This window comes from Miscanthus floridulus, chromosome 1, assembly GCF_019320115.1.
Source record: "Miscanthus floridulus cultivar M001 chromosome 1, ASM1932011v1, whole genome shotgun sequence".
Classification (NCBI taxonomy): Eukaryota; Viridiplantae; Streptophyta; class Magnoliopsida; order Poales; family Poaceae; genus Miscanthus; species Miscanthus floridulus.
In genome coordinates, this window is record NC_089580.1 from 129,381,087 (window position 1) to 129,391,720 (window position 10,634).

General features: G+C 45.9%; 1 protein-coding gene across 1 annotated transcript; it reads left to right on the plus strand.

Annotated features, from left to right (window-relative positions):
- Positions 1-5,956: 5,956 nt before the first annotated feature.
- On the plus strand, positions 5,957-7,940 carry LOC136541159 (protein STRICTOSIDINE SYNTHASE-LIKE 5-like). Its single transcript, XM_066532993.1, has 4 exons — positions 5,957-6,457; positions 6,792-7,099; positions 7,250-7,382; positions 7,504-7,940. The coding sequence occupies exons 1-4, from the start codon at positions 6,074-6,076 to the stop codon at positions 7,780-7,782; spliced, it is 1,104 nt and encodes a 367-aa protein (XP_066389090.1). The 5' UTR covers positions 5,957-6,073; the 3' UTR covers positions 7,783-7,940.
- The last annotated feature ends 2,694 nt before the right edge of the window (positions 7,941-10,634 follow it).

The window sequence follows — 10,634 nt, forward strand, 5'->3', positions numbered from 1 at the left end:
TGGCAGTCTCCAAACTCTCAGCAGCCGTCGCATTGGCATGCGCTTTGGCAAGCTGCACCTAGAGCATCTTGGAGAAGATCTCGGCTTCCTCGGCTCACCGAAGGCACTTCCTTAGCTCCGAGGCTTGCCGGCCATACTGCTCATCCAGAGCAAGCAGGTACGTGGTCAAGTGCACCGTGGTAGGACTATCTTCTTGCGCATCCTACCCTTGCAAAGCCTCCATGCGAGCCCTCCATGCCCGTCGATTCTTTTCCAAAGGTGGAAAGAACCTCATGGGGGTACGGGCAATGGGCTCTTCATAGATCTGGCAAAGGTAACACAAGGCTTTGTAGGCCACAACCTGGTAGGTGTCGACGAAGCGAACCACGGTTGCGGTCACATTCCAGGCTTCAGTGATGTTGGGGAACTCTTCACTCTTCCCAATGTAGATGGTAACTTCACACCACTCAGTGCCATGCTTTTCATACTCACGGCCCTCATACTCGGGGCGATCTTTGACTCTGAGCTTTTGCAGGATGGCATAGAGGATCTTGGGAAAACCCTTAGTGTTCAGACAGTAACTACTAACCTAGGCTCCTGCCATCGCTGGCGATGGTTGCAAGGAAGGACTGAGCGAAAAACTGTCTCAAAAGGAAAAGCTAGGCGCGCTAAAGTGCACCGAGTGGTGGTACCAATGGCTAAGCCAGACCCTGCTTATAAAGGCAGAGCGGTCAGTGATCTTAGCGCGGTCCACCAAGGTTCTAGCACGAAATCACTATAATTGAATCGACCGAATTTTTTGCGCGTTCGAAGCGAGCTATGTCCGAGGCCATTAATGACTAATACGGCTGCAGGACAAGGTTCCGACAAGAGCACAGAAAAGAGTACGGGGAGACGCAAGTCACGGTAGGCATGAACCACAGGCGACGCGAAGCACAAAGCCACTGTTTAGCATTAACTCCAGAACAGGAACGAGTTAGTCATGCACCATATGACACGCGTGACACCTATGGATGGCGTATCTGCAAACAATACGTGCACTACAATGCACAAACAGGATCTACCAAAATACTATCTAACGGCTTTTATTTATCAAAACAAAAGTTGCATTTTCATCTATTAAACTTGCGCTCCAAATTTTATTCAAGTACTAAATACAAGTTATATTTTATTTTGTTTATAAAAATTGCTTCCGTTCCAATGTTTAGAACTACTTATTCTACTCTTCGCGTTAGGATTTTTTTCATTAACACATATAGGCATTTACGTAACTAACTCACTATATTAATAGATCTATCTCTCGGGTCATAATCTCAGTGCTCAGTGAGCTCGTAACACTAGAGGTGTTACACCTTCACTCCTGATGCAAGGGTACTTCTGTTATTTATTTGACATATTACATTAGCTTTGTTCTAAGTCAAATATTATGATCCTTTACCATCATTAAATATTTTTTTTGTTTCATAATATATGAATTATATATTATGAAACCATTTCTCATAGTGAATTTAAAAATATATTACCTCCGCTGTATAATAATAAAATCAATTTCTAGAATCACCAAATAAATAGTGGCATGAATCTATATAATTTTGATGGCGATCAATAGTTTAAAATATACAATGTTTGACTAACAAAGCTATGGGTGCATATACATACAGCTACGATTGGGTACTCTCGACCATATCCAACATCTTTAGAAACAAATTAGCACGTATACACATATATGATATTTTAGAGCAAAGTTCTTTTTTATCCTAAAAAGACTCTAGACGTAAGATTCTACACTACTGCCATCGTACTCATCAAAATAGCCCACAGACGGACGCGGTTTATTCCCATCCGGCCCACCAGCAACTCGCGAAGGACCAGCGCGTCAGCGCATCACCAAATCCCACCACATACTTTCTCAAACGAACAAAAAACCGCATTCCTACCGCCGCAATCCCGTCGTCGACCTCCCGTCCATGACACTGCTGTACGCCGAAGCGCCACTGCGCCCTGCACCCATGCACCGAGAACCCTAGCATCGCTTAGCTCTGGTGGTCTGATGGTCCTCCATCCGGCCTCGGCCTGCACTGGCACCGCCCAGGCCCCCGGCCTCGACCGCTCGCCCACTGGCTCCGCACGAAGGTGAGATATGAAGGCACCTACAGTTTATATTGTCCTTGCATGCATGGTCATGCATGGAGGTACGACTTTATGTAGGTCATGGAGGTGATACTTCATCCGGGTCATGGAATTTCTATCTAACGCACCAACTAAATAAAACATATGTAGACACCCTGGGAGGCCGCCTTGATGGCATGCCTTCATATTAAGGCCGCACTGCCTAGGCGGCCTCCCAGCGTGTCCACATAAGCTTTATTTGAGTAGTACGCTAGATAGAAACTGCACGACCTAGATGAATCACTCTGTTGTCCTTGCATGCATTTAGCCTTTCACGTTGGTAGATGAACCAACAACTCATCCAAGTGGGCGCATGCGGATTGAATGCAGCAGGTGGATAAACGAGAAGAGCATGTACTGCAGGCCATCTACCGCCACCGTCCACCACTTTGGTGTAAGCAGGTGGACAAACATTTAATGCTTTGTTGTCCTATACAAATAGAAATTTACTATCAGTAAGTTCAAAAAAAAATAAAAATGTATTATTAGTAAGTAAAAACAGGTCGTGACTTCTAGGATCATAGTATTACCACACATCTCTCCAGCTAAATTCACGAGAGACATATATTCTGTAACTAAACTAACAGTACTTACTTTACACCTTGCATGGTAATATATTTTTTTATGTTCAGAGAATGTCGAAAGAAGGTGGGCACATTTAATGCCATCCTTTACATGCAGGGATTTTTTGCACGCACGAAGTAGGTTGAAAGTAGGTGGGCACATTTAATGCCTCTCCTTTACATGCAGAGATTTTTCACACGCGTAGAGACGCTCGCTCCTCCTACAACTTTGCATGCCTACCGAGGCTTATCTTGCCAAGCACAACCAGCAGACACATTATATATGTCCCGTGGTTGCCTGCTTTTATGTTGTGAGCAGGCTACTGTTTACTTAGTCGTGGCATTGAAACACCATTGAAAACATAATCTAAGAGCAACCACAAATGTTGTAGAAAAGTAGTCCATAGGTATTAGAATAGTCTACCAGCTAGCTAAAACATTATAGACTTTGTATGTATCAGTATGTCTTTGGTTACATGACACACGACAGGTAAGTTAATGCACTTATAGAATGTCCCTAGGTACACGTGAATTTTTTAGAGTACTGCCAGCGGGTGCCAACGGGTGTGCTAGTCCTTGTCGCCATAGGCAAGTGTGCTTGCCTAGAATTATGTTGATGATGCTTAGGCTTCAAGCTGTCTGTGGCCAAGTTGCTTGTTAACACGGTAATAGAGTTTGATTAGGAGACGCTCCTTCTCATTTAATATGGAATACATGTCATCACAAACGCGCACCACATGTATATATCTAAAGGTGGCAAACAAGGGCGGGTACATATGCGAGCTTAAACATAGCCAATGTACACACAAACTACTACAGGGATGAACTACAATGAGGGCTTCTCCAGTGGGGATAGAAAAGTGACTCATCATCCAACGTGGAGGCCGAAAAAATCGACCGACTGGACTATACGACTCACGCAGAAGAGAGAGAAAAATCGACTCACGTTTTAGGGTCGACTCCAACTGAATAAACAAATAATTCAGCCCACCTGTAAGAGCCAAGAGCGGAGATAGAGCGGCGGCGCCAGAGCCGAGTCGAGCGGGGGTGAGCGACTCAGGCGGCGGTGGTAGGCGACGAGTCAAACGGCGGCGGCGGTGGTAGCCAATGAGTTGAACGGCGGCGGCGGCAGCAGTTTGCATCGTCTCCACATAGAGGGAGCCTGGCCGTCTTGCGCAGCGGCAGCCGCCGTTTTGTATGCCGGCCCTGGCAGCAGCAACGTACGCGAACTGCAATAATGGGTGAGTAGTTGAGATGCGCCGGCTTGGATGAACCTCCGTCTGAACCAGGCATGCGGTGACACTTCAACATTCAGAACCACCAGAGGTGGAAGAAAGCAGTACGATGGAAGAAACAAAGGTCACGTTGTTTATCGTTTTTTAATTTGTCGTGGGTCCTGTGGTGCTGTTGGGCCAGGAGTCGACTTATGGGCTCAGTTGACGTGGCTGCCTTTATCTGAGATGGGTCGACTCACCACTGCAGGTGCCCCTGAGGCCATCGTTACTGATTCCTCGTATATGAACTACAAGGAGGACACATGGAGACACTGAGAGGGTTGAGAGGGGTGCGATGAAGCAATGGATGGCACATGCTTATATAGGCAAGAGTTGGAGGAGGAACGGGTGCCTCTGCATGCATGGGTGCGGATGCAAGTATGGTAGCTGTAGTAATGGTGACCAACCCCAACCACCGAAAACCTCGGTAGCAACGTGCACACGACCCAAGCCGTCTCTTAGATGCATGGATGCATGTGTAAGTACAAATGTTCATGCATGGTCGGTGAATTGTTTTTATCTGATGGTAAGGAGGAGAGGTATTAAATGTGTCCACCTGTCCGACTTGTTTTTATCTGATGGTAGCATGGAGGGAAGGCATTAAATATGTCCACCTGCTTTTGACTCATCCTACGTAGGTGAAGATATCGAGTGCTTTTCAAATTTACTGAGTGAATTTTTGGATAGCTTAGGGAGGCACTCGTGCATACATGGAAACTTACTGCCTAGTATCTATTGATAGTAAATTCATTAATTAAAGGGAGAAGGCACATGTGATATAAATTTCTCCTGTCATAATAATTTTTTATATAAAGGACACGTGAAAGCACAGTGATATAAATCCTCCTATCATAATAACTTTTTACATGCAAAATACACCTATAATTTATATTGTCCTCGTGCATGGCAGCATGCACCGCACTCAGGGTGCAAAATTAACACACGGGCACAAGCAAGTACCAAAAGCTCGTCCACTCACCCGCGGCTCACAGATGCACGCACGTAGTAGCAGCAAACATACAAGCAAGTGTCAGCAGTGCACCCACACACACAAACAGATAGCTCATGCATGCATGTAAAGCAAGCAAGGTCCAGCAGCATGCACGCACGTGTACTCGCATGCGTGCCGACCACCATGCTAATTAGGCACCGACCATGTATGTCGAGAATCTACCGTCCCCTGCTACGCGCCACTGTCCATTTGCATGCCGCATACCATCACCAGAGAAGCCCTACTTCATTAAATGTGTTCACTTGCTTCATCTATCCACTGTCGAATACACAGAAAAAGACTAGTTGTAACGCGTTTTATCTAAGTTATGAAATTTCTATCTAACTTACGAGGGGGCGGGGGGGGGTGTTGTTTTGTTTGGGAAGAAAGCAAGAGACAACGGACCGATTGAGTGACGATATGAGGGATAATAGAGAGACGTTGAGCCGTGGGCCAGACTCTTAGAATAGATCCGTATTTACCACCATGAAAGCAAGAGGTTAAGAGCTGCAGATGATTTCGTGTATCCACGTCCCAAGGTCCTCATGTGTCATGTCATGTTGATGAGAGCAAAGACGAGGTGGAGTACAATCGCTTGTGTCCACACTCTCCAAGACCAGGCAAAAGCGCTCGCAAACAAAGGGGGTGTTTGGTTTCAGGGACTAATTTTTAGTCCCTGTCACATTAAATGTTTGGATATTAATTTGAAGTACTAAATATATTCTAATTACAAAACTAATTACACAGATGGAGACTAATTTACGAGACGAATCTATTAAGCCTAATTAATCCATCATTAGAGTATATTTACTGTAGCACCACATTGTCAAATCATGCACTAATTAGGCTTAATAGATTCGTCTCGCAAATTAGTCTCCATCTATATAATTAGTTTTGTAATTAAAATATATTTAATACTCCAAATTAGTGTCAAACATCGATGTGACAGGTAGTCCCTGGAACCAAACACCCCAAACACGTGGAGGTTTCCGTATCGCGTATCCAGCACACTGACAATACCAGTCCTCGGACCTCGGGTGCTGGGGGTCGTCGTCTCCGTGTGTGCTGTGCGGCGCTTGCTGGCGACACGGACCACCATGGCAGCGGGGCTCGGTTTCTTGAAGGCCGTGCCGCTGGCACTGGCGCCTGTCGTGCTCGCCGTCGTGCTGTACAGTCCCAGGGACTTCTCGCCGGCGCCGATGCCGCCGGAGTACTCGTACGGCCCCGACGTGTCCGCGCCGCGGCACGAGCGCCGCGCGCTACAGCACAGCAAGCGCGTGGGCGAGGGGCGCCTCCCGGGCCCGGAGGACCTGGCGTACGACGGCGCCGGAGGGTGGCTGTACACGGGGTGCGCAGACGGGTGGGTCCGGAGGGTGAGCGTGCCTGGCGGGGACGTCGAGGACTGGGTCCGGACCGGCGGCCGCCCGCTTGGTGTCGTGCTCGCCTCCGACGGCGGTCTCATCGTCGCCGACGCCAACATCGTGAGTTACCTGACTCTTTACTATTCATCGGCACTGTGCTCGTGTTTAATACAGTACTAGTATAGTGCTGCTGCCTGATGGCTGGATTCATCCGTGAACTGAGGCCCTCCCCCTGTAAAAAAAAAGTCATTTTCGTTTTCAAAAAGTCAGTTACTTTTAACTTTAATTAAATATATTTAATGAAATATTAATATTTATAATATATAATTAGTACATATATTATTGAATATATTTTTATAATAAATTTATTTAAAAATATAAATGTTGAGCACGTAGCGACTCATTCTAAGCCGGAGGGAGTAGCAACGAGTAAGATAAGAACGGTTCTTGACAGGGGTTGCTGAAGGTGAGCCCGGACAGGAAGGTAGAGCTGCTGACGGATTCGGCGGAGGGCCTCAAGTTCGCGCTGACCGACGGCGTGGACGTCGCCGCCGACGGCACCATCTACTTCACGGACGCGTCGTACAAGTACAACCTCGACAACCACATGGCGGACGTCCTCGAGGCGCGGCCTCACGGGAGGCTGATGAGCTTCGATCCGTCCACGCGGCGGACGGCCGTGCTCGCGCGCGACCTCTACTTCGCCAACGGCGTCTCGGTGTCGCCGGACCAGAGCTCCCTCATCTACTGCGAGACCGTGATGTGAGTGCTGCTCGACTGCTCACTATTGTCTTCACTTCCCCCACCTACCAGCAAATCCGTGAGATCTGCGTCTGTCGCTGTCTCGACGATTCTCACGGCATGACCTGTGCGCCTGACCTATTCCACTTCCGTATGGGTGTGGTGATGCAGGAAGAGGTGCTCGAGGTACCACATCGCCGGCGAGAAGAAAGGCACCATCCAGAAGTTCATCGACAACCTGCCGGGATTTCCTGACAACATCCGTTACGACGGGGAAGGCCGCTACTGGATTGCCCTGTCCGCGGTAACATTACAACACAATCTCTTCTCTTCTCATCTCATCGTCGGAAATTTTGCTTTTGCATCTCTGTTCCAAAATTTGCCAGGCAGAGGCAGTTGACTCCATCGTGTATGTGAACCTGCAGGGGAGGACTCTTCAGTGGGACTTGCTGATGAAGTACCCCTTCATCCGGAAGCTGGTGTACCTCGCGGAGAAGTTCGTGGTGGTTCCCCATGCGCTGAAGAACTCCGGGGCCATGAGCGTGGCCCTGGACGGGAAGCCGGTGACCATGTACAGTGACCAGGGCCTCGCCCTCGCCACCGGCTGGCTCAAGGTCGGCGAGCATCTGTACTACGGGTCACTGACGGAGTCGTACCTCAGCAAGATCGACCTCAGTAAATCTTCAGTCGAATCACTCGAGTGATCCGCGGATCCTTCATGCGCAAATAATAATCTTGTTTGGTTGACTTTCTTCTAACAACGGTTAGATAGAAATCTAAGTACCGTTGTATGATTGGATTGGATACATCTCTCTTTGTTTCTGTTATTATAATACGTACGCTTGCTCTGGTCCGACTGTCACTCACTTGAATAGGATTGGATACTTTTTTTTTCTTCAGTACTCACTCCATCTCAAAATAAGTTATGTTTAAGGTTTGTTCTAAGTCAAACTATTTCAAATTTGATTTAATTATATAAAAAAGTACTAATGTTTATGAGATCAAATAAGTATTATCGGATTTATCATTAAATACATTTTCATATTCTGCCTATTCGGTGTCATATTTATGTTTTTTTCTATAAATTTGGTCAAACTTTTTTTTGTCAAACTTAAAATGATTTGACTTAGGACAAACCCAAATGTCACTTATTTTGGGAAGGGAGGAGTTGTACGGAAAATAGACCCTAGGCTCATTTACTTTGGATTTTGGTGTTTGACGATCAACACAACCAAATTAGACGAATGAATTTACAAGTGATTGTTTTGCAGTTTAATAGGGCACAAAACGTGACTTGGACGAAAACGACGTGATGATTCGATGTCAACACCATAAGCAAGACTGAAAGCTCTAATTTGGTTTTGGTGAATTGATGAAACTCTAAGTGCTAACCTAGTTTATCAAAGTATTTATGAGATGGGTAGCACTACTCCAAGTGGTGAAGCAAAAGAAGATCATGACTTGATGATGGTGATGCCATAGTGATGATCAAGTGTTTGTACTTAGAAAATAAGTAAGAGAAAAATAAAAGACTCAAGGCAAATGTGAAATTGAGAGAAGCTTTTTGGTTTGGTGATCAAGACACTTAACGAGTGTGATCACATTTAGGATCGATAGCCGTACTATTAAGCGGGGTGAAACTCCTATTGAAATGCGGTTATCAAAGTGCCACTAGATGCTCTAACTCATTGCATATGCATTTAGGATCTAGTGGAGTCCTAACACCCTTAAAAATATTTGTGAAAATATACATACACACATGCACAGAGGTGATACACATTGTGTTTAGCACTTGGGAGCAAGGGTTCAAAACTTCACCGGCACCCTATACAGAAAATACAGGGCTTCACAGAGTGCACCGGACGCTGGTCACACATTGACCGGACTCTGACCCAGCGTCCGGTCAATAGCAGTAGTGAGCGCGCGGTCTCGGTCTCATGACCGGACGCTGGTGTGAAGAGTGACCGGACGCTCAGGGCCTACATCCGGTCAGTGCTGACATACGCTGACGTGGTAGCGTGAGGAACAACAGTGACACGTGGCAGTTGGAGAATGACCAGACTTAGGTGCTGCGTCCGGTCGTAAAACAAAGGTTCGTGGAGCTCTCTGGAAACGATCGGACTCTGGCTAGTCTGTGTCCGGTCGCTTATAATCGGACGCATCCGATCGCGATTGGAACCTTACTGAAAGTGACCGGACGCTGGAGTCCTATGTCCGGTCCTACACTGTAGAGCGTCCGGTCACAACTTAAATGCACTGATGACCGTTGAGATCGAGCGATCAGCATTTGAAGCAGGGGCCACGTGTAACACCTCTAGTGTTACGAGCTCATTTAGCACTGAGATTTAGGCCTAAGAAAAATTTCCAAAAATGAGTTTCTCGGATTTTTTATTTAAAACATACTTGAAGCGATCGGTGAATCCTGTGTGACTCAGTTTTGTGGACTAAATTAAATATCTGAGTTAATTTACTCAGTGCGTAAAGATATTTAGGAATGTCGGATAATAATTCTAGCAAATAGATAGCGAACGGTTTGTTCTATTAGATTAAGCATGAAAAACAATTTTTATAAACAAAATAAAATATAACTTGTAATTAGTAATTGAATAAATCTAGAGCGCAAGTTTAATAAATAAAAATACAACTCTTGTTTTGGTGAGTAAAAGTTATTCAATAGTATATATGATAGATCTGAAATCGAATATGAGATTTAAACCAGAACCTTTCGTTGAGTCGGTGAGAAATTGGATTTATGTTCGAAAGGTCAATTTTGGCGAATTATATTGAACAATGGGTTAATTAGTTTCTAGATGTTTTGTTTCTACAAGTCAGTATGACGTATGGACGATGTATGAAATGCGTAGCAGTTGGAATTAATTAGGTTTAGGCATATTAAAAATTAAGACAAAAGCGCTAAAGGTTGTTAGTTCTTGCCAAGCTATTATTCTCTAAGTTAGAAACGATGATAGTAGTCAATGCCGATTTGACATTTGAATTCTAACAAAAATTGTTAGGCACCAGATCCATGTTTTTGGTACTTATTGGTTGTCCCAAGGTGACACTCGAGACGGGTGTAGGTTAAAGTCGTGTTGAGTGTCACGTGGAGCTTGGAGAAATTTGCCTAAGTTCATTAGAATGCGCTGCGAGCTTTGTGTCGATGCTCTGTCGTGAACCAAAACTTCGAGGACGAACTCATTTTGGCACACATGTATCTTCCTCTCGGGCGGTCCTTTTGTTGTGCGGGTTGCCCCATTAGATACCTGATAAGATCAACCTTAGGGTCGTGGAATTTGTTGAACCTCAATCGTGATCATTAGCGGTTTTCGCGTTGCTTTAAATTTCATGCTCGTTATCGTTCGTCGGTGGCCCGGTCATAGAGGGGATGGGACGTCTCCCTGCCCTGCTCTACCGTTAGCCAACGCTAGTGACCCCGCTGCTATGATTCAATGCATCGTGCCTAGTCTTTTTTTGTTCATCATCCAGGCCACGTGCCCGTGGTGGCTGCCAGCTTCATCGCATCATCTCTGCTGCACCTTGAATACCACTGTTGTCCTGC